Source organism: Callithrix jacchus, chromosome 3 (genome assembly GCF_049354715.1).
Source record: "Callithrix jacchus isolate 240 chromosome 3, calJac240_pri, whole genome shotgun sequence".
Taxonomy (NCBI): Eukaryota; Metazoa; Chordata; class Mammalia; order Primates; family Cebidae; genus Callithrix; species Callithrix jacchus.
Window position 1 is genome coordinate 29875991 of NC_133504.1, and position 25658 is coordinate 29901648.

The 25658-nt window shown below is 39.1% G+C and overlaps 2 protein-coding genes across 8 annotated transcripts in view; one reads left to right on the top strand and one right to left on the bottom strand.

Moving 5' to 3' along the window:
• Positions 1–25658, bottom strand: part of KLHL2 (kelch like family member 2) — a 122325-nt gene that overhangs the window by 94582 nt on the left and 2085 nt on the right. For all 7 annotated transcript variants that reach the window (XR_013532829.1, XR_013532830.1, XR_004740540.3 and 4 more), the window contains exon 2: positions 15345–15470. Coding sequence is in view for 1 of the 7 variants with exons in the window: in XM_002745256.6 (XP_002745302.1) it covers positions 15345–15470 (126 nt within the window). In the remaining 6 variants the exon portion in view is untranslated. The remainder of the gene's footprint in view (positions 1–15344; positions 15471–25658) is intronic.
• LOC144581672 (uncharacterized) overlaps positions 5810–25658 on the top strand; it is a 69995-nt gene continuing 50146 nt past the window's right edge. The window contains exon 1 of the mRNA XM_078366062.1: positions 5810–5875. Coding sequence (XP_078222188.1) covers positions 5810–5875 — 66 coding nt within the window. The remainder of the gene's footprint in view (positions 5876–25658) is intronic.

The following is a 25658-nucleotide window of genomic DNA, read 5'->3' on the forward strand; positions in this document are numbered from 1 at the left end:
ATTAATTACATTTGGCTTCAATTACAATTATTCATTAATCCAAACTTCTAACATATTACCTGCTGGCTGTCACTTACATAATTAACTTGGCCCTACTGGCTTATTAATTGATGTTAGATAACTAATAAGGTTAAAACGCTGGTAAAATATTATGCAGCCACATCCTGGGTTAGGTCTCAGAGCCACTTTACAAATTAAGGACATGCCTAGTTTTTAGCATTCAATTTTTTTTAATCTGTCTTTAGTAATAACATTATATTAAAGCAGCATTCAGAAATGAGAGATCCGACCAACTCCTACTAGTTTGTGTCACTGAGTATACAATAAGGGTGTATCAGTACATGTACATTGAGTCTAGCCCTTAGCTCTTTCCAAATTTGCATGTTTACAAGAAGTTGAATGACTTTTGAGTGAGAGAGCTATGAATGAAAAGTCTGGCACTAAAAATAAGAAAAACTTGTTTTAGCAACCCATATGCAAAGTCTTCCATGGTGAATTTCTGAGTTTCTGTTCCTATTACTTGAAATCTAGTGAGGAAATAAACCGTAGGAAAAGAAAGCCTTCAAAATAATGGAATAAATAAAGTTGTTATTTAGCAAAATTTGTATTTATTTATTCATTCATCAAGCACTATGTGAGCTTACCACAATAAACAAGATAAAAGCCATGACAATATGAAGTCTACAGTCATGTGAGAGAGACAGACAAGGAAATAAGTGATTATAAAATGAACCCACAATTATTAAGATGGGGCAAGTATGGGGTATTTGGAAATGCACAGGAAAGGCTAGGCCCAACCTTATGGGAAAGCTTCAGAATGAAGTGGCTTCTAAGCTCAAATCTAAAGGGAAAAGAACAGGAGTTAGATAGGCTTAACGTAAAATTCAAATAGCACAGAAGAAAGAAAGGCACTCCATCTCCTAAAAAAAAGTATATCATGAAAATTGGTCCTTCTCAGAACAAAAAAAAACTGCTTTAAAAAAACATGAAACATTCCTGAACATACTAAGACATCCTTGGGTTTTCCAGTATAAAATGAATGAATTCCTAAGACTAAAAAAAACCTGTCATTGCTTTTAAAATGCACAGTGTCTATCTTCTTAAAAGTAAATTTGCCTCACAACAGGGACTGTAGTCAATAATAATTTAATGAGCATTTAAAAATAACTAAAAGACTGTAACTGGATTGTTAATAATACCAAGGATAAATGCTTGAGGTGATGGAAACCCCATTTACTCTAACATGATTATTATACATTGTATACCTGCATTAAAATATCTCAGGTACCCCATAAATATAAATATATATACACATACTATGTACTCACAGAAATTTAAAATTTTTTTAAAGTAAAATGTGCCATCAGGCTTTGAGATATCAAAAATAATTAGTAGTCATACAAAACAAGAATTACTTTCTAGTAAAAGTGGGGATAGTGAGGAGACACTTGGCATCTATCTGCCTTTCTTCTTCAGGTGCCTAGGAAAACCTAGAAGCACTTCCTGGCACATGGCACAGAACTAGAATAACACCTGAGGAGCTAGGCTAGTGAGAGGAGTTGTGAGCCAGGGCAAATATAAACCAGAGCCTAACCATGTGTCCAAAGTGAGTACCAGATGACCAGCATCAGGCACTGGAACAAGATGTAAGAGCAATACATAAAAAGAAAGGAGACAGAAGGTGAGAAGCCAAGGAAATGAAAACTGGTCAGGAAGCGGAGGGTGAGCCAGATGTGGCACTGCTGCTCAGGACACGTCTGTATCACCCTAAGAGTCACTACTCGGTGCTTAGGGAGGTGGGATAGGGAGGCAAGTTGTTTTAGGTGACAAGGCTTCCTGACTGTAGATTTAAACTAGTCATATTTAACCAAACCTCCCATAACTGACATTTAATTGACATATGTTATTTAATAGACAAGGCATACTGGCTAAAATGTCACTAACCTCAAAGAGCAACAGAACTCCTAAGAAGGGTCAGCCAGGTGTGGTGGCTCATGTCTGTAATCCCAGCACTTTGGGAGGCCAAGGCAGGCAGAGAGCCTGGGCCAGGAGTTCGAGACCAGCCTGGGCAACACAGTGAGACCCCACCTCTATTAAAAAAAAAAAAAAAAACCCAGAGAACACATAGCAAGGGTCACTGCTGTCTTCCTTCTTTTTCTTCTTAAACCCATGGTGGTAGGCAGCATCCTTGAATTTTGCAGCAGTTAAGCACAGGGAAAATCTAGATGGTGAGTTTAAGATGCACCACCACTGTAAGAGTCCTGAAAAGAAGCACAGCCCCTCAACAGATTTATACCTGCTGAGATGTTCAAACACAAAGCAGGAAGAGGCTGACAGTCAGCTTGGAAAATCATAGGAAACCCTACTTTAGTCAATTATTTAGGAAATGCTTTAAACTAGTCAAGGGTCCCAGAATAGAGAAGTCCCAGAACAGAGAAATCTATCTCTTTTCAGATAGGATCAAGACAGCAAAATAAGAGTAAAACAGAGCCACAACTGACACTGGGGAAAACACATCAGTGAACGTCGGCAGGGAAGGGAAGCCTTCAGACTTGAGTGGGTCACATTTGAGAGAAAGAAAAGATAAAAATAATTGGAAGTAAGTTGAAAAAAGATTGTGGGGAGAAGGTAGAGAGCTGAGAAAGTAAAAGGATTTCAGAGGAAAAACAGTATGCAGAGGTGAGTTTCTGAGCGTGTGGGAGAAAAGCTTGACCACATTAGTAGAAAATATAAAAATATAGGCTGGGCACGGTGGCTCATGCCTGTAATCCTAGCACTTTGGGAGGCAGAGGCAGGCAGATCACTTGAGGTCAAGAGTTCAAAATCAGCCTGGCCAACATGGTGAAACCCTGTCACTACTAAAAATACACACACACACACACACACACACACACACACACACAAATTAGCTGGGCATAGTGGCAGGTGCCTGTAATTCCAGCTACTCAGGAGGCTGAGGCAGAAGAATCACTTGAACCTGGGAGATGGAGGTTGTGGCGACCTGAGGTCGTGCCACTGCACTTCAGCCTGGGTGACAGAGCAAGACTCCGTCTCAAAAAAAGAAAAGAAATATGTACAAACTTCCTTATTAAGTTTTTTTTAATTTGGTGAAATAAATCATGAGTAGATAGTCTTAACTATAATAATCTAAAACAAAATAGCCAAAGTAAAATCTGATTTTTTTAAAACTAAGAAGTGATGTTGAAAGCATCTCTGCAGCAGCACAGTATCTTACATGCGGTAGGTATTCGGCACCACAGAGAAAGAGAAGAAGAAAAGGAGATCAGTTTAGTAAATTCATTCACTACTATCCATTCTTCACATTGTGTGCAATGTTTAATGATTCTATCCATGTTCAATAAACACCACTTAAAAAGAAATCAATCAAGAATGCTTCCAAAGCACTGTAGAATATTACCAGTTAAATTGAAGCTGTAGGTTTCAAAACGTCTCAAACTTTCTTAAATAAGCAAGTCTACTTTGGATGTGAGGGCTCTTCCCAATACTCTGTCCTTCAAGGAATGTCTTATATTCTACTTAGTGCAACATAAAAACAAAAGAACCTGAAGATGTTTTAAGAAAAATACATATGTTAGAGCAATTAAAAACATTCACACCCCACGTAATTTCTTAAAATCCTTTTTAGAAATGGTTCTATAAAGCTATGAAGAGGCTGAGCACAGTGGCTCAAGCCTGTAGTCCCAGCACTTTGAGTGGCTGAGATGGGTCGATCACTCCAAGTCAGGAGTTCGAGACCAGCTTGGCCAATATGGTGAAACCTCGTCTCTACTAAAAATACACACACACACACACACAAAAAAAATAGCCAGGCATGGTGGCATGTGCCTGTAATCCCAGCTACTTGGGAAGCTGAGGCATGAGAACTGCCTGAACCTGAGAGGCAGAGGTTACAGTGAGCCAAGATCAAGACACTGCACTCCACCCTGGCTGACAGAGTGACACTCAGTCTCAAAATATACATACATACATACATACATACATACATACATACATACATAAAGCAAGCCATGAAGAAAGGTTCAGTTTAATTCATTTGCCATGTAAGTAACAAAGTATGAATTCATACGATAGCCACAGCCTGGTAAAATCTTGAATATCTTAAAATTACCTGGTTTTAAAACTCTGCAGTCACATGTAACAATTTAGCCACAACTCAACAGCCACAAATCAAATTTTTCATGGATACACAACAGATAATCTAATCCTAGTAGTGATATAAGTCCATAATGTCTAAAATCCTGGAGGGAAAACACAATAACCACTCCTTTAAGAGGGCATGTCAGGTTATTTTGCTTGGATAGCTTGTGGAATGTTAAGAACTGCTGTTATGAATGAACAACTCAATATTTATGGATTATGCAAGATATAAAGGTGAACATTTGAATTGCTTCATATGATTCATCCTCACTGAACACTTTCAACTCCTAAATATTAAGAATCAGACTTATGTTTCTTATAAATAAAGCTAATAGGTTGTGCCCCCACCGCTAACACTCATTGAAATTGTTAAAGCTCAAGTACAGTCTTATCCTATATCCTAAGAAACTATAGCTTTCTTTTTTTTTTTTTTTTTAATTTATTTTAAAGACAAAATGCTACCTTTCGACAGTTGTTCTTTGGTCATCTCCAAAAGCTAGCAATCTAATTTTGTCAATAAAACTTACCTGGGCCAACCTGGCCAACATGGCAAAACCCTGTCTCTACTAACAATACCAAAAATTAGCTTGGCATGGTGGCTCTCACCTGTAATCCCAGCTACTTGGGAGGCTGAGGCAGAAAAATCACTTGAACCCAGGAGTTGGAGGTTGCAGTGAGCTGATAATGCATCACTGCATTCCAGCCTGGGTGGCAGACCGAGACTGTCTCAAAAAAAAAAAAAAAAGAAAAAACTTATCTGGGGTACAGTCTGCTTCTCTGTCCCCTTCGTAGACCTAATACGGTGTGTTGTACATTATAAGCACTCTGTGAAGATCTATTGGGTTGATTTCAAAAATGTTGGTGTTTTGAAAAATTTCCCCCATCCACGCTTGGGAAATTTAGAGTTAAGAGCTGAATTTCCCACCAGTGATGCACTGCTGACCTAAAAGCCATCTCTTTACAACTCCAACATCATTAATCGAGCCCTGTCTGAATCCCACTGCCCAGAGGATTAAGTCTAAATTCATCATACTGTTTAAGCCCGCCACAATTCTGCCCTTCTCTTGCTTCCTAACCTTTTCTGCAAAGACTCCCCAGGATGAACCCTTGATTCACTTTATCCAACAGATGATGTTTATTCCCTCCATGGCTTATGCAATTAATCATCGCAGGAAAGACCCTCCCACTCCATTCCTTCAGTAAATCCTGCTGCACTCCCATAAGGGTCTAACTGAAGCCCACTTCTATGAGCTGTGTCAATTTTCCCATGAGAATCTTTTTGGGCACCCACGATTTGCACACTTTTTCACTGCCTCATTCTAGACACTCTAAGGGCATGGGCCAAGTCTGATACTGTTTTTCCTCCCACATAGCCTTTCAGACATATTAGCTGATTAAGTGCTCACAAATACTTGTTGAATACATTGTTTACAGGTGACTGTAGGGTTTTTAAACCAAATAGTTTTAAGATATTCAAGCTTTTACCAGGCTGGGATATAAAGCTAGGTCTCTGAGCCTCCTATCTAAAAACAATTAGTTTAAGAAAACAATAAAGAGCCTCGCCTCCTCAAGCACCAGGAAAACTGGCTGGAGCCACTGTGGCTTCTGGAAAAATCATAATTTTTATAAACAGAAATAAAAGTTTTCCTCGATGATTCTCGAAGATGGCGCTGTAGGACCAACTCAGGATTTGCCTCTCCCAGTGAATCCGCAGAGGGTGAGTGGATGCCGCCATTTCCATACGGATCTTTATTGTCCACAGGCTAGGAGATTCCCAGATGTAAGAGTCCCACGGGCCGCCCAGCGTGGCTGTTTGGGCCGGCGCAGCTGTTGGGGCCAAGGCCACAGCGCAGCAACACTCCGTACAAAATACACTGGTTTAGTTGCCCTTTTAAACCGGCAATTGGAGATTTCGGAAGGCAGATTAGCACATTCATCTGATTAAACCGGACTTAAACAGAAAGCCAGGCCAGAGATTCCCGGGCAGCAACGTGGTTTGAGCTGGCACAGTGGGTCACTGCACGGGAAATCACAGATCCCAGCACCCCTGCAGCAGGCAACTGGAATACCTGGGAGAGAGTCAACCGTTCAACTTAAAAAAAAAAAAGGGCTCTGAGGCAGAAAGCCAGGTGATCAGGCTCGGCAGGTCCCACCCCCACAAAAACAAACAAAACAGCAACAGAAACGCTCAGGGTTGAGAGTTTCACGGCAAGCACAGCTGAACCCAGAACAGTGCAGCTCAGTAGGGGAGCGGCGTCCACCACTACCAAGGCACATGACCCCATGGAGGTACTCAGCCATTGCTGATGCAGCCTGCCATTGCCAAGGCAAGCCGCCATAACAGAGAGAGTCCGCCACTACAGAGGCGGGCCACCATCACCACTGCAGTTCTAACCACACCCATATAAACAGGACTACAGGGAATTACATACAGCAGCAGGGCAGAGCCCACGACAGCAGGGCGGAGCCCACAGCAGCTCATCATAGCCACTATAGGCAGGCAGTGACTAGACTGCCTCCTCGCTGGGCAGGAAAGTGCAACAGATACTCATAAATAAAGCCCTAACTCCCTGGGACAGAGCACCTGAGGTAAAAAAAAAAAGGAGCTTTATGAATTCTGCTGCAGCAGACTTAAACGTACCTGCCTAGCAGCCCTGAATGAACAACGGAGCTCACAGCTCAGCACAAGAGCTCCTATAAAGTACAGACTGTCTCCTCAAGCAGCTCCCTGACCCCCGTATATCCAAAGAGTCACCTCACAAAGGACTGATCAGACTGACATTTGGCAGGCATCATTCAGGGAAAAAGATAGCAGAAGAATCTGGTAGCAACCGTCACGGTTCCACAGCTGCTACAGGAGTTCCCCAGGCAAGCAGGGCCTGGAGTGGACCTCAGCAGTCCTACAGGAGAGGGGCCAGACTGTTAGAAGGAAAACTAACAGAAATACTTCATCATCAACAATCTGGACGTCCACTCAGAGACCCAATCGGAAAATCAGCAACCACTCAGAAGACAGGTGGATAAATCCACAAAGATGGGAAGAAACCAGCACAAAAAGGAGGAAAACACCCGAAACCAGACCACCTCGCCTCCTACGAAGGACCAAAACTCCTCACCAGCCAGGGAACAAATCTGGACGGAGAATGAGTGTGATGAAATGACAACTTCAGAAGGTGGGTAATGAGAAACTTTCGTGAGCTAAAATAACATGTTCTAAATCAATGCAAAGAAACTAAGAACCTTGAAAACAGATTTAAAAAAAGATTTGAGGATGTGATAACAAGAATGGACAACTTAGAGAGGAATATGAGTGAATTGAAGGAGCTGAAAAACACAACACAAGAACTTAACGAAGCATGCACAAGTTTCAACAGCTGAATTGACCAAGCAGAAGAAAGGATATCAGAAGTCGAAGATCAACTCAATGAAATAAAACGAGAAGCCAAGATTAGAGAAAAAAGCGCAAAAAGGAATGAACAAAGTCTCCAAGAAATGTGGGACTATGTGAAGAGACCTAATCTACATTAGATAGGTGTACCTAAATGTGACGAAGAGAATGAATCCAACCTAGAAAATACTCTTCAGAATATTATCCAGGAAAATTTTCCCAACCTAGCAAGGCAGGCCAATATTCAAGTCTAGGAAATACAGAGAACACCACAAATATATTCCACAAGAAGAGCAACCCCAAGGCACATAATCGTCAGATCCACCAGGGTTGAAATGAAGAAGAAAATGCTAAGGGCAGCCAGAAAGAAAGGTCGGGTCACCCACAAAGGGAAGCCCATCAGACTCACAGCAGATCTCTCGGTAGAAACCCTGCAAGCCAGAAGAGAGTGGGGGCCAATATTCAACATCCTTAAAAGAAAGAACTTTCAACCCAGAATTTCATATCCAGCCAAACTGAGCTTCAGAAGTGAAGGAAAAATAAAATCCTTTGCAAACAAGCAAGTACTCAAAGATTTTGTCACCACCAGGCCTGCATTACAAGAGCTCCTGAAAGAGGCACTACACATAGAAAGGAACAACCAGTACCAGCCATTCCAAAAGCATACCAAATGCTAAAGAGCATCAACAAAATGAAGAATCAGCATCAACTAATGGGCAAAACAGCCAACTAGAATCAAAATGGCAGTATCAAATTCACACATAACAATATTAACCCTAAATGTAAATGGGCTAAATGAACCAATCAAAAGACACAGACTGGCAAACTGGATAAAAAGCCAAAACCCATCAGTGTGTTGTATCCAGGAAACCCATCTCACATGCAAGGATACACAAAGGCTCAAAATAAAGGGATGGAGGAAGATTTACCAAGCAAATGGAGAGCACAAAAAAGCAGGAGTTGCAATTCTCATCTCTAATAAAATAGACTTTAAAGCAACAAAGATCAAAAGAGACAAAGAAGGTCATTACATAATGGTAAAAGGATTGATACAACAAGAAAAGCTAACGATCCTAAACATATATGGACCGAATACAGGAGCACCCAGATACATAAGGCAAGTTCTTAATGACTTACAAAGAGACTTAGACTCCCACACAATAATAGTGGGAGACTTTAAAACTTCACCATCAATATTAGACAGACCAACCAGACAGAAAATTAACAAGGATATCCAGGGCTTGAACTCAGACCTGGAACAAGCAAACCTGATAGACATTTATAGAATTCTCCACCCCAAATCCATAGAATATACATTCTTCTCAGCACCACATCACACCTACTCTAAAATTGACCACATAATTGGAAGTAAAGCACTCCTCAGCAAATGTGAAATGACTGAAACCATAACAAACAGCCTCTCAGACCATAGTGCAATCAAGTTAGAACTCAGAATTCAGAAACTAACTCAGAACCGCACAGCTTCATGGAAACTGAACAACTGGCTCTTGAATGTTGATTGGATAAACAATGAAATGAAGGCAAAATAAAGAAGTTATTCGAAAGCAACGAGAATGAAGACACAACATACCAGAATCTCTGGGACACATTTAAAGCAGTCTCTAGAGGAAAATATATAGCAATAAGTGCCCATATGAGAAGAGTGGAGAGAACCAAAATTGACACCCTATCGTCAAAATTGAAAGAGCTAGAGGAGCAAGATCAAAAAAATTCAAAACCTAGCAAAAGACAAGAAATAACTAAGATCAGAGCAGAACTGAAGGAGATAGAGACACGAAAAACCCTTCAAAAAAATCAATAAATCCAAGAGCTGGTTTTTTGAAAAGATCAACAAAATAGAGCACTAGCCAGACTGATAAAAAAGAAAAGAAAGAATAACCAAATAGATGCAATAAAAAACGATAAAGGGGAAATCACCACAGATTCCACAGAAATTCAAACCATCATCAGAGAATATTACAAACAACTCTATGCACATAAACTACTAAACCTGGAAGAAACGGATAAATTCCTGGACACTTGTGTCCTCCCAAGCCTAAACCAGAAGGAAGCCAAAACTATGAACAGACCAATAACAAGGTCTGAAGTTGAGACAGCAATTAAGAGCCTACCACACAAAAAAAGCCCAGGTCCAGATGGGTTCACAGCCGAATTCTACCAGACATACAAAGAGGAACTGGTACCATTCCTTCTGAAACTATTCCAAATAATCCAAAAAGAGGGAATCCTTCCCAAATCATTTTATGAGACCAACAACATCCTGATACCAAAACCTGGCAGAGACTCAACAAGAAAAGAAAACTTCAGGACAATATCCATGATGAACATAGATGCAAAAATCTTCAATAAAATACTGGCAAGATGATTGCAACAGCACATCAAAAAGCTCTTCCATCATGATCAAGTAGGATTCATCCCGGGTATGTAAGGCTGGTTCAACATATGCAAGTCTATAAACGTAATTCACCACATAAACAGAACCAAAAACAAAAACCACATGATTATCTCAATTGATGCAGAGAAGGCCTTTAACAAAATTCAACAGCCCTTTATGCTAAAAACCCTTAATAAACTCGGTATTGATGGAACGTATCTCAAAATAATAAAAGCTATTTATGACAAACCAACAGCCAATATCATACTGAATCAGCAAAAACTGGAAGCATTCCCTTTGAAATCTGGCACTAGACAAGGATGCCCTCTCTCACCACTCCTATTCAATATAGTACTAGAAGTTCTAGCCAGAGCAATCAGGCAAGAAAAAGAAATAAAGTGTATTCAAATAGGAAAGGAGGAAGCCAAATTGTCTCTATTTGCAGACAACATGATGGTGTATCTAGAAGACCCCATCGTCTCAGCCCCAAAACTCCTGAAACTGATAAGCAACTTCAGCAAAGTCTCAGGATATAAAATCATTGAGCAAAAATCACAAGCATTCCTCTACACCAATAACAGACTTAAAGAAAGCCAAATCAAGAACGAACTGCCATTCACAATTGCTACAAAAAGAATAAAATACCTAGGAATACAACTTACAAGGAATGTAAGGGACCTCTTCAAGGAAAACTACAAACCACTGCTCAAAGAAATAAGAGAGGACACAAACAGATGGAGAAACATTCCATGTTCATGGTTAGAAAGAATCAATATCGTGAAAATGGCCATACTGCCCAAAGTAATTTACAGACTCAACGCTATTCCCATCAAGCTACCATTGACTTTCTTCACAGAACTGGAAAAAACCACCTTGAACTTCATATGGAACCAAAAGAGAGCTTGCATAGCCAAGTCAATTCTAAGCAAAAAGAACACAGCTGAAGGCATCACACTACCGAATTTCAAACTATACTACAAGGCTACAGTAATCAAAACAGCATGGTCCTGGTACCAAAACAGAGACAGAGACCAATGAAACAGAACAGAGGCCTCGGAGGCAACACAACATATCTACAACCATACAATCTTTGATAAACCTGACAAAAACAAGCAATGAGGAAAGGACTCCCTGTTTAATAAATAGTGTTGGGAAAACTGGCTAGCCATGTGTGCAGAAAGCAGAAACTGGACCCCTTCCTGACACCTTACACTAAAATTAACTCCAGATGAATTAAAGACTTAAACATAAGACCTAACACCATAAAAACCTAGAAGAAAATCTAGGCAAAACCATTCAGGACATAGGCGTAGGCAAGGACTTCATGACCAAAACACCAAAAGCATTGGCAACAAAAGCCAAAATAGACAAATGGAACCTAATCAAACTCCACAGCTTCTGCACGGCAAAAGAAACAGTCATTAGAGTGAATCGGCAACCAACAGAATGGGAAAAAAATTTTGCCATCTACCCATCTGACAAAGGGCTGATATCCAGAATTTACAAAGAACTCAAACAGATTTACAGGAAAAAAACAAACAAGCCCATTCAAAAATGGGCAAAGGATATGAACAGACACTTTACAAAAGAAGACATACATGAGGCCGACAAACATATGAAGAAATGCTCATCATCACTGGTCATTAGAGAGATGCAAATCAAAACCACACTGAGATACCATCTCACACCAGTTAGAATGGTGATCATTAAAAAATCTGGAGACAACAGATGCTGGAGAGGATGTGGAGAAATAGGAACACTTTTACACCGCTGGTGGGAGTGTTAATTAGTTCAACCATTGTGGAAGACAGTGTGGCGATTCCTCAAGGACCTAGAAATAGAAATTCCATTTGACCCAGCAATCCCATTACTGGGTATATATCCAAAGGACTATAAATTGATCTATCATAAGGACACATGCACACGAATGTTCATTGCAGCACTCTTTACAATAGCAAAGACCTGGAACCAACCCAAATGCCCATCGATAACAGACTGGGAAAATGTGGCACATATACACCATGGAATATTATGCAGCAATCAAAAATGTTGAGTTCATGTCCTTTGTGGGGACATGGATGAATCTGGAGAACATCATTCTCAGCAAACTGACACAAGAACAGAAAATGAAATACTGCATATTCTCACTCATAGGAGGGTGATGAACAATGAGAGCACATGGACACAGGGAAGGGAGCACTACACACTGGGGTCTATTGGGGGGAATAGGGGAGGGAGAGCAGGGGTGGGGAGCTGGGGAGGGATAGCATGGGGAGAAATGCCAAATGTGGGTGAAGGGGAGGAAGGCAGCAAAACACACTGCCATGTGTGTACCTATGCAACTATCTTGCATGTTCTGCACATGTACCCCAAAACCTAAAATGCAATAAAAAATAAAATAAAATAAAATAAAATGTACTTTTTCTATCAAACAATTTTAATTCTGTAACTTAAAACTTACAGAACTGCCTTCCTTCCCCCATTCCCATAACCACATCTTACATCAACCATGATTGAAAGTGACTTTTACTCCTAAAATTTTGCTTCAATCAGTCAAAGGTTCACATTAACATTCTCCAGTGCACAGCCCTTGTTCTACCACTTTTAGGCTAGAGCCCAAGGGCAGAGTGGTGAGAACAAGGAAGTTCTCCCTTCCCAGAAGTCAGGAAACCACTCTCTGCTACCCTTTTTGGTAACAGGAAGTTGACACAAGGACAGGAAATAATTAATGATTTTCAGCTGTACAAGGAATAGGCCTCTTCAGAGATTTTTGTTTTTAAGAATTACCCAAAATGGCTCAAAGATTTAACAGTGGAAGAGAATGATATTTTTAAAAAGGTCTGATGAACCTCAAAGACAGTCCACTTTAAAAAATACTGTTGGTTGGCACTTTCCTTAAAAAAATCAGGTTTAAAGAAAAACAGGTTATAGACCAGGCAGCCAACACCCGGCAGCCAACACTCTGGCCACTCAAAGGTCATTCTTTGTTCTGAAAATCAACATCAACTACCAGTGACATATTAGCTGCTGAAAGGGTACACAAAGAACAAGAAGGTACTCTTTCACAGTTATAGAGTTCACATCCAAAAAGGGGCATACAGCTGAACGAAGACTGGCGCGAAATAATCCTGGGACCAGGCAAGGACACCACAGGGCTTGCAGGTAAGCAGGAAAAATAGTCTCATAGGCTGAGAGAATGTCAGAGCAGCACTGAACTTTAGACACCATCCTGTCCATTCCTCTCATTTTATAGGAAGGCTCAAAGAAGTAAAAGAATTGGCCCGAGGCCAGAGTCTGTCCCAAAACTCAAGTTGTTCACCTCAAGGGAAGGAGCACCTAAGTATTACTTCCACTGTAGTTTAATGAGTCATGCCCAGGTCAACAGAGACCCACTCACATTAACACCAGAAGAAAGCCAAGGCTACCTCTGCCCCACCCACAGGAGTGGGGAAAAAGAACATCTGAACAGTCCTATTAAAAGTCAGTCTTTTTAGACTTCTCAAACAGAAAAAAGAGCCATTAAAGATCCCAGTCTTAAAATACCCAGACTATTTTTCTTACTTTCCTTGCAGTTCCACTTAGTAACCAATGCATTTTACATTCTAATAACTACTGTCAAAACAGGATTAAAAACCTGAAACAGCACCCTCAGACTTGCTGGATTATCCCAGCTATATATTCTCCCAAAGAATAAATGAAAACCCACATTTTGAAAATATTGTCAAAGCGGTACTAGAAAGCAAATCAAATGATCCAATATTCGGTTTGACTTTCTCTTATCTCTCTCCAATCCATTCTACACCCAGCAGCCAATGTGTTCAAAATATACATCTGATCAGGTCACATTCCTGATTGAAACTCTCTAATAGCTTCCTCTCAAGGCAACTTTTGATTAAGACCAAAATTTCTGGACCTCAGTCCAATGGCTCCTCCCACAAACTTAGCTGCCTCTCCTGTGATTCCACAGCCATGTGCACTGCAGCAACAGTGTCAGTTCCTCCAGTGAGGCCAGCTCCTTCCTACCCTAAGATGTGGCACAGTTTTCCCCATTCCTGGAATACTATTCTCTCTCTCCCCACTCTGATCCTGATTTTATCCCCTCATCTTCTTTTCCTTCTAGATATCAGCATAATTATTCCTGTCTCCTCAAGAAAGCCTTTCCTGACCACTGTTAACCACCTTCCTGGCACGAGCAGCCCTCCTTTGCAGCACTTACTGTCATTAGAATATATTATTTTTGTGATGCCTGCATCCTGCAGTCAGTCATAAGGCCCACGAAGGTGGCAACCATATTTGTTCTTCCTCACCATTGTACCTACAGTACCTAGCAGATAAATATTTATTGAATCACTAATTTAATTAAAGAAGAAACAAATGATGGGCCTAAAAGGGAGAGCTTTTAGGAAGCACAGAAAGATTAAGGGAAGGTTTAATCCCTTCTTAGCCAGGCTTTCAGCGTTTCAGATAGATACATGTAGAGTACTTTCACAAAGGGAATGGTGGAAAAAAGCGGATCTTTAATAAAGTGCTAAGAAAATAAAACCAAGACGATTAATACATACATTAGCCTTTTCAAATTAAAATTTAAAAAGAAAACGCTACTCATTTTTCAATCAACTTTTAATACTACTTAAAAGGTGCAGTAATTCTTAGTATACTTGAGGATTACCTCAGCAACGGGCAGGTCACTACCTCCCAAAACTACAACCATTCCCACCAAAAAATGATTACATTTTTCTCTGTCTAAACGTTTCTTTGTATATTCTTTGCAATGGTAAGTTAGAAGCCCTAGACCAGCACTAACCAATAGAAATATAAGTAACAATTTTGTAGTAATCACATTAAAAAAGGAAAAAGAAACAAGAGAAACTAATTTCAATAATACGTTCTCTTTTTTTTAACTTTAAAAAAAAGAAAATAGGGACAGGGTCTTACTGTGCTGCCCAGGCTGCTCTCAAACTCCTGGGCTCAAGTGATCCTCCTGCCTCAGTCTCTCAAAGTGCTGGGATTATAGGCATGAGCCACCATGCCTGGCCTACTATATTCTTTGTAATACAAAATATCTAGTATATTATCATTTCTACATGGAATCAATATATTTAAAAATATTAACAAAATATTTTACATTTCTCTTTTTTGCATTTAGAAATCCCCTGTGTATTTTCCACCTCCAAACTATCTCATCAGACTAGCTGTATGTGTCTAAGGGGCTACCACAGTGATAGAGGAGCCCCACACCATCCACACTTCTGAGAAATTATTTGCTCTCTTCCTTTACAAAACTTGCAGAAAAAACTTTTAATGTTCCCTGTACCAGGCAAAGCAACGATGAAAAGTGGATTATATATTCACTACAAATGACTTAAAGAAACCAAGGGTGCATGTACATTAGTATAACAGTACCTTCTTAATTCGTTCATGACTTTAAAAGCTTTCTTCATATGCCAAGGATTCACTGTCACTGGGCAGTGTTTTTCGGTATTATCATCTTTTGAATCGAGAGGCTTCTGATGACCCTGCTTTGTGCATCTGTACATAAAATAAAAGAACAAAAACAGAAAAAAAATCTCATTAAAGATCATTTAGTGCAGCTTATCAAGCTACAAGAGATACAATGAATGTCTCCTTCCCCTACTTATGTAGAGGAAGTCTTATGGACAGAATATCCCAATGTAAGGTTAAGACAATGCAGAACACCTTCTGATGGATGCTATGGTTTCGATTAAAAAGTTCATAATTACCTCCCTGGTGTCAAAGTTCTGTCAAAGATGAACACAGAATATTCAGTAAGAGAGTGGCTTAGCAGATATCTCCAAATAAAACTGTTGAGAAATGATCATCTCCATTGGAAATTAACTTGCTTTTACAACCTTTTATAGTCCTGTTATTAACAAACCAAGACAGAACAGGATCATATTTTACGCAAACTTCAGAAACTGAGAATCTGATTTAAATTTTGCTCTCCACCTGCCAGAATATATTTACCCCATAGATTCTGGACCTACACTAACAAGAGATTAGTCACGTTAGTTAAAAGTGATTGAGTATTTACCATATGGCAGCTACTGTGCTGAGTAGTTTACTTTCATTATTTGGTTAATCCTCACCACAAGTTTCTGAGCAAATTACTATTATTATCCCCATTTAACAGGTGAAGAGAATTGTTTGAGTAACTTGGTAAATAGTAGGGCTGGGTAAGAGTCCGGCCAGTCTGATTCTCCATCTTGTTCTTTTCACTAACGTTTCAATACCATTTCCTACACTGAACAATGAATATTTAAAGTTACATTTTTAAGCACACAAGGCTATTACTAGCATTGACACATGAATTATTCTTTCAAGACTTAGGACCAAAAAAATCAACCAATAAAATCAGGGTGCCAAGAAGAGGGGGGCAGAGAATTAACTGCAAATTAATAGACACGAGAGAAATTTTTGAAGTAATGGTTATAAAACTTTATAAATTTAATAAAAATCATTGGATTGCACAATTATAATGGGTAGATTTATGGTATGTAAATTATACTGCAATGAAGCTATTACAAAAAAAAAGCAGGGCACCAATTTTTTAATCAGGCTTAAAAAATGAAGTCTAAAATTATCATACTTGTATATATATATCAAAGAACAAGCAAACATCATTATTAATTGCTGCACTTCTCTTCCTTTCCTGATCCATTTCTAAAAGGATGATTCATTTTTAAACATTATCGTTCATTAATTCATTCAGCAATTTTTTTTTAGTGCCAACCATGTACCAAGCACTATTCTTAAAGCACCTGGAATACATCAGTGAATAAAACAAAGATCCCTCTCCTCACAGAGCTTGGCGTCTGGTAGGGGAAAGGGGAAAACAACACAAGTCAGGGAAGCAACCAGCATGTTAGGAACTGCTGTTACGGAAACAGAAATAGCAGGGCAAGGTAAGAGAGTGAGATGGGGATGGTGGAGGGGTGTAATCTATAGTAAATAGGGTGCTCAGGGAAGGTCTAGTGGAGAACTGAGATTTGAACAAGACTAGAGGGTGTGGGAACATCCAGTTGGAAGTAATACCTACAGCAAAGGTCAATATGTGCCTGGTATGTTCCAGAAACTGTGATCCATGCAGCTTGAGCAAAAGGCTGGGGCTGAGCAGGGGAAGGGAGTGCAGATCACTTAGGGCCTTTTAGGACATTCAAAGGCCTTTTACTTTGAGTGAAATGGGGAGACACTGCAAAAGAGTGACACAATCCAACATATGTTTTCCAAAGACCACTTTGGCTGCTGGTTGAGAACAGTCTATACAGGTCAAAAGTTAAAAGGGGGCAGCTATTTAAAAGGATATTACAGTAATTCAGTAAGAGATGACAGTGTAGCTTAGGGAGGGTATTAGCAGTGGAGGTGATGAAAACTGGCTGGGTTCTGGACATTTTGAAGACACAGCCAATAAGATATGTTGACACAACCATATGACATGTCAAGGAAAGTCAGAATGACTCCAAGTCTTTTGGCCTAAACAAGAGGAAGGACTGAGTTTCCATTCATTGAGCGGGGAAAGCTGCAGGTGGAACCTGTTTGGGATAGGACAATCAAGAGCTGTTTTTATACATACTAGTTTTGAAATATCAGACATCCAAGTGAAGGCATCAAATTATCAGATAAATACTGGAGTCTAGAGTTGAAGAGAAAAGTTTAGCTGGAAGCAGAAATGTGGGAATCATTGGTTACATGGATGGTAAATGATGTCATAAAACAGGTACTCAACATTAAGATAACCTCTAAAATTAACCAAACCCTAAGCCCCAGAATCAGCACTAGTTGAAGCACCTGACTCTCTGAGGGCTTGCCTACTACAAGTGAACATCTTGAGACTTTTCAAGGGGCATAACAAATGAATGAGCACAAGACTCTGCCTCCAGAGGGAAAGCCACAGCTGGAGTGGAAAAATAAGGAGGTGCTGCTCCACTCCCTACAGCCTCTTGAAGGTGTATGTCTGAAGAATTAGTTACACCTACTCAAAGAAAGAAAAAGCATTGGCAAGCCTAGAAGCCAAAAAGAAGGAAGAACATTCACATCTACAGGGAGAGGACTGAGGAAACACTTTATAGTTTAAGACAGACACTCTCATTCTACTTACAAAGGAAACAGTAGGAAACCGGGGAAATGGGAAACTGCATAGATATGTGCAACCTATGCAAACTTCCTGACCATGTAACACTGAATGTCCATATACTATAGCAAGGTAACACTTATTCTATATCTGCTTCCAGTTTAATAATTTAGAAGGTGACACAAAGGAAGAATGGTATGCTGAGGATTAGCAAAACTATCATAAAAGAATTTTTCAATGCTGAAAGTAGAAGCAAAAGGAACTCTGCCCCAGAAAGAATGTCATTGTTTAAGAATTAGGAGTGTTTATATTTGCCTAAGAACTTAGGAATTAAAAAACCCTGCACTGGAGAATTCACTTTAAGACAGCTGCCATACAACAATCAAAGCCCATGTTGGTGGCTCTCTTAAACCTATTTTCAGCTCTTGCTTTTTCTGATGTACTACAGAAACTCTGTAAAGAAGACTTTATTCAAAGGCTTAAAGGAATAAGAAAAAATGCTGAATTTTCTTGTGTTCTCTGTACTGAGAGCCTCTTACAAACACATCACCCCTTCTGCACACGTCTATTTTCAAAACTAATGCCCTTTCCATAATATTCCACTCCCCCCATGTGGCTTTGTGTTAGATGGCTTCTCATTCAGAAGCAGAACAGAAAACTATGCAAAATGTCTAAAACTATAGATACATATACTAGGAACAACCAGTTAAGTGAGAGGTTAAGTGAGAGGTAAAGGTTTTGCCCTTTAGGTTGTACCACCTTAAATCCAGAATTACACCTTTGCCCTGCTTCCCTTTTGAAGCAAAGTGCAGCCTTTTCCAGAAAAAGCTTCAAATTCTGAAACTTGTCTTCTTTCAAATATGCGAAGAAGGTATTTTTTTCAAGTTCCTTTCACCTTTAAGTCTTTCCTCAACTGTTACAGTCCTCAAGTAGTCTTGCAATTATCCAATAGCCTATTGTTATCAACACATACTCTAAAATAGTTGGTTTCGCAGGGTTTGAATCCCAATGTACTCCTATGTTTTGTAATAGATATCCTAAAGCCTTCCTTCAGTGAATACTGAAAGGAAATTCCCAGCTTTGGAAAAGGCTGGCTTCTCAGATGAGGTGACTTTCTAACTCTGCCTAAGAACACACTATTGATGACAGCTGAATTCCCAGAGAGGAAGAAAATAAAGACTCTAACATGGCATCTCCCTCAAATAGTCAAGATTTCCAAACCAGGCAAAGGTTTAAGCCTACTGCAACAATTCTGAGAACACCACAGAAATGAGGTATAATTTCATTAGATGTTTATTATTGGCTTTGGAATAATGGTTTCAGTAGAGTGAAAGAGAAAGATCAGAAGCACCCAAGCAGTTTTTGCAAGCCACAAATAATCACCCCTTCTCATAGGAAGAGTCAGACAAACGCTTTTTAGAATTAAGTATATGTATATGATGGCATCTCCAGGGGTAAAAAAGACAAGGGTAAAGGCAGCAATGCATGATTTTTAAAAATAATAACACAAGTCATATAATACGCCCCATCACCAACTTATCTCCCACCCCAAAATCATTGCAGATTAAAAACAAATGCTTTAGGAAATACGGATTGTTAATATTTTTAGAGTTTTCTGGTAGAAAAAAAAAATGCAACAATTCATGTGAATGATGCAGCTGCAAAGTTTAACAGGGGACCAAAGACATTTTCACATTTAGGACATAATACTTGGCTCTTGGGTGGCCACCATCACTTTTCTCCCCTCTCCCTGTTCACCTCAAAAGCTGCAAGACTCCCCTGCTTGCAATGAGTCACCCACCATTACTCACAAATGTCTGCCAAGTTTGCATCAGCAGCTGTTGTTTTCAAAGTCAGCATCCATGCTGTACTGTTTTGGGTTTCTCCATTATTTTATATTATTTCTTCTATTTCTCTTCTGTCTTCCCAGCTACATTTGCATTCAGAAGCAGGCATCTTATTAGCATTGCCCTCATATACAAATCCAGGATATCAGAAGTAGAGAGTCAACCATAACTAGTATTTTAACTAAAATTTGTTATGTCATTCTATAGTTTCTCAACAAAATATTCTCACATCCTTCCAACAAATAACCACTATATTACTTAGAGGCTATGAAAGTAGAGGACATTCTCTACTGGAAACACATTTGGGTCTATGGGAGGGTTGTGATTTCAATTTTTGCAGTTAGCTAAGGCAAAGAGACACACTGCAAATTTTCTTCAAGTGTCTGGAATTTAAAGTTTTATTAGGTATGGAACCAGCAGATTAACTAATCTACAAACGTATGTTCATATTACCAAATAAACACAGCTTCTTAAAAATGTTAACATCTGCCCTATCAACAGGTAAGAACTTGGATTAGGTCTTCAGTATGTAGACCCTTAGAACTGAATATGAAGCATCTTGTGAGATAAAAACTTCTATCTTTTTTCTTTTTTATTACTTATTTATCCAAGAAAAGAAAAATTCCGATCCTGCATTGAGTCATAGAATACCTTTCAGACAATATCATAATGCCACTGAATACTTTAAATATATATGTATTGTTAAAAATTATTTTTCAAATTTTCTAGAGCTGAAAAGGAAACATCTAGAAAAGTTTGAATTGCCAAACTTTACTAAAATATATTAGCAGGTAAAAAACCAGAGCCCTGAACTCACTGAAGGGCAGAGGGAGGTATTAAATAGCACCCTTTTTCTCCCTGCAGAACTCAGTTGTGCAGCTTTATGTTAAGCGTGTGGGGAAGCACTAGCAGGAGGAGGAGGTTGGGATGTCTGAGGTGGAGAGGTTGATGGAAGTTGGAGTATAATTGCTCTCTGATAGTAGAACAATAGAGCTGTAAAAAGCTCTGCTTCAGTTCAACTCAGCTTTCTCTCCCTCTTTCCCTCCCACCTACATGACAAACAGAACACAATCAGGCACTTTTTGTCCCTGACAGCGACTATTACCAGGAAAAGGACCAGGGTAAAAGCATATCTTATGCAAGATCAATCTCCTTAGGAATACTTTGTAAACAACTAACAAAGCATTGTCAGAGTGGGATATTTGTGAGGTGCTAAAATAGGAAAAAGGAGGTTGATGATACATTTCAAACATTTGCATTTCTTTTATCACTTATATTTCTGACGTTTCTTTTGCCCCTCTTCCTAGTATTGCCATCGCTTGATTGGTAAGGGGGTGGCAACATGACTCGGCAATTCAGTTGACTGGGATATACTTTCTAGACGCGAATGAAGAGGTACTAGGTGAGGACCAGAATCAGAAGGAAGCCCTAAGTAGTAGTTCTGTCTATGCCAAGTACTAACCAAGCGACCCTGGATTAGTCACTTAGCCTCTCTGGGCTTCAGACTATTCATAAAATTTATTTCACAAATATGTCTGATGTGAAATGTAATATGAAAGTCAAAAATAATAATATCTTGCCTACCTATCTCAGGAGCTGTATAGGCACTAGGCACTATATGAATATAAACAAAGTTTAGAAGAAAATTGTTGAGTTTAGGAGCTAAACTGAATATGCAGATATATTTTTGTGGATCTTATGGGCCTTCATTTTTAATTGCAACATTCAATTCAGTTAACAGCAATACTCAAAATGACCAAAGCTAATAAATTACTTGTTTTAAGTGCTCCCTAGATGCCCACTGCATGCCTTGTACCAAGAAGGGTAAGAAACATTAGAAAGGCTGAACTGAGATCTTCCTCCAGTTACAATCTAAATGGGAAGATACATGGGAAACCACCAAGGAATGGGACAAGTCAGTACACAGGTGCAGTGACCAACACTATAGGAATGTAACAATGAGCTGGAATGAGTTGGAGTAGGGAGAAAAGACTCTGCGAAGGAGACGAAGCTCCAATGGGACCTTGGAGGAACTCAAGTTGTAACTGGGGAGAGAAGGAGAAGCATAGGAAAAGACTGAAGAATCCCGGCTTGTGGACAAGGCAGAGTTTAAAAGCACATGATGATCTTGGACATATAAGATAAGATAAAATAATGGAAGGCTGTGCCTGCCTGAGTCTCTGGTTTTGACAAGTCACTTGACATGACTAAGATGCTGGAGAGTTAAAACAGTATGTGGACTGAAGAGTGAGGAGAGAATACACAGAGCTCAACAGGAGATCAGTGAAAAAATTCAGGTATCAAGTAATGAAATCCATTCATCAGAAAAGTAGCAACCAGAATGGACACTTGAAACCAGGACTACAGTTCCTAGGGACTGATAAGATGTGGGAGATGAAGAAAGAGAGAAATCAAAGACTATTCCAATGTTTTGGTCATCAGGGACCAGAAGAATGGTTACCCCATTGAGTAAGTGGAAATGTTATAAAATGAAGTCAGTTTGTGAACAAACATCAGTTTTGGATATGTTGAGTTTAGAGGTATGAGCTAAGAGTAGAGATTGAGAAGTTCAAAATTCCACACCAAAGTACAGACCTAAAGCCCAGACTTAAGATACAAATGGAGCTATAACTTAGAGATTAACAGTTGATTGAAAAGAACTGGCAGAGGCCTACTTCCGTGAGGAAATACTGCCCACAAACAGTGACAGAAGAGAAGCCACGTGAGACAGAAAAAAAGTGATTCAACAGTGAGATTAGAACCCCAGTTTTTCTAATACTTGATGAGCTTGAGAAAGTAACTTAAACTTTATTTCTTCAGCTGACAAATAAGACACCTACCACTATAATATTGTTGACAAGATTGAGATAAAGTTATAAAGTATGCAAATAACATTTAGCAACCCAAAAACCAGAGAAGGAAAACAAGAAAAAGTGCTGTCATAAAATGCAGGGATTGTTTTTCAAGGTAAAATCAGAGAATGGAACTGATCAAAGGAATATTTTATTAAATGCCAATATCTGAAATGTAAGAAAGTACAGTGCATAACACACAAAAACCATACTGACCCACTCACTGCAGCAATGATCTCATCAGGAGAAGAATTCAAGGATGCCTTTGCGCTTGCTATTCTCTCTACCTGGAATGCCATTCCCCCTCTGGATTATGCTAAAATATCACCTCGTCAAAGATACACTGATCCTAGTTGAACTATTATTCGTATTATTCTCTACCCTTTTATCCTGCTTCATTTTTATTTATTGTACTTACTACTAACAATATTGCATATTTGCTTGCTATTAGTTTCAATCATAGGAAAAGGAATTTTGTTTTCTGAGAAATCCCCAAAATCTGGCCATAGTAGGCACTCAATAAATATAAATTAAAATCTCAAACTGCCTCATTATAAACAGTAAATGCATTTGGATTTGGTAGAGCACTACAGAAATGCAATTGAAAATGTATTTCCTTCTCTGGATCATCTTGAAAAAAACCTGCCTGATCTTAAGAAAGAAGTTCAATGGTTTTCCTAAGTACTCCTAGTGTAAACCCATAACAGCAATAGATGAGTAAATTTACAGTCATCTTCAGAAAAGCACATTTACTAATATTTATTGAATGCCTACCAAGTGCATCAGAAAGAAAAGGTTTGGGGCGTTTTGCGGGGAGTAGGTAGAGTGATTTTCCAGTATCAGAAATTTTTTAAACTACTTACATACATGCTACCCATTTCCAGAATTCACTTCTCAAGTTCCCAAATGCATCTCAAAGTTGTCCCTATATGCAACACTTCCTGCAACACACATTGATCCACGTCTTCTTCACCACCAACTTGTTTGTGTGCCATTATTACTCCTAAATATTTTAAACATCTTTATCACTGGGGAGATTCGCCTGTGATATGAGAGATGTTCAATGTACATTTAATTAAACAAAAATAAGAATACATACCAATGCACTATAATAGACAAACAAATGAATACTGGGGTAACCTGCAGCAAGGTTCCAAATTCATAGCAACTGAATCTTAGAAAGAACCTTAAAGATCATCTGGTTCAGTGGACTGCAAACGTCAGGCTTCACTGAACTTTTAACTGCTCTATGACAAAATGAGGACAATGTAATACGTTTTCATAAAGCTAAATTGTTTTAATTTTTAAAATTTAGTCATATTACATCCTTCCTTATATTTGAAGAAGGATGTTAAAATGTTTTTTTTCTGTCATAAAAAGATGGTGATAGTTGATCATTGTTGTTTCATAGATAATTATTTTACTTAGCAAAACAAAAAACTCAGCAATTCTCTGCTAGACTTTAATTTTTTTCTTTTTTTAATTTTACAGGTCAGTGAAATTCAAAAATGTGAGAACCTCTGCTCTAATCCAACCAATCTTCTGCTGCCTAAATGCCTTAGAACATGGTCAACGAGTTGTTTGTCTGCCTATGCAGGAACACCTCTGATGACAAATCTCTAGTGATGTGGAATCATCAACTGAAACAAGGGTATGGTTATATCTGAGAGATGTTTGCTTCGTTTTGTTAAAGAAAAGCAAAAAAATCAAGGCTTATAGAGAGTAAGCCAACTTGTGAAAATGGAGCCAGTAAAGGAAACGAGTGCTAAGAAAACTGATCAGTACGAGAAGATCGAAGGGATGCACTCAGGCCTATACCTCACAGTCTTCCTTCAACTTACTGTGAAAATCTTTACACAAATAACTACAAAAGCCAGACTGTAAAACACATTCCTGAGGTCAGGGCTGGTCAATTTACATTTCCTTTTGCACATCTCAGTTTACCATCTGAAATTCCTTTACTAATCTACATCTAAACTGCATCTCTCAATTTACTACCTGAAATTCCTTTACTAATCTACATCTAATTTTTCAGTTACACATCTTTAAGGTTTGAGCAGAAGCAAATGTAACACAGTCTCAATATCACCCAAACCCCAAAATGCAACAGAATTTAATGTCACATAGACTCAAGGTTGCAAAAAACAATAAGCAGAAATATATAGTCCAATGACACTTTTTAATTATATGAGAATTAAAAAGGATGAGAAGAAGTTGGAGGCAAGGAACAGAAAAAGCACAAGAGATCAAAAGCTAATTCCAAGGAGTCCATCCTGAAGGAAACAGGAAGGTGGGTACAGATGCCTGATATCCCTCCAAGACAATGTGCCAACAGGCCAATGGAGTACGAGGTGGGATCTGAGAGCAATGTAAATCTTGATGTTAAAAGAGAAGCATAAGCAAAAGCACCACACACAGTGTCAGGAAGAGACAGGCATTCAAATATTTGCAGATTGAATGAATTAATAAACAGACACTTACTTAACCCAAACATAATCTGGGGCCCTGCTTCCAACCACACCATCTAAGGTACTTTAAGTCCAGGTCAAACATCTTTCTTTGCCTTAAAGCTCAGGTTAAAAATCTAACTATGAAAAGCTGAGTCTTCCTAACAGTTTTCCACTGGCCTCTGTCCTAGGCCAGCTCTGGCAGTGAGGCCCAGTAAAGTTCCTTCCTAAAGACACTGCCTGCATGTCTCAAATCTAGCACACGTGATCCATGGTAGAGAGATGTTAATGGGAGTGTAGGCAAACAGGCCAAGGGGTGGCAAGGAAAAAAACGAATTCTGATCCACAGAAAGGCAAATAATGAGTTTTAGAATTAGCGTCAATCCTGGATAGAACCAAATGAAAATAAAAACCCATTTGTATTTATAATTAAATAGAACCAGTGGAAAAGTCTCACCAACTTTAACCACCCATGACTGAAA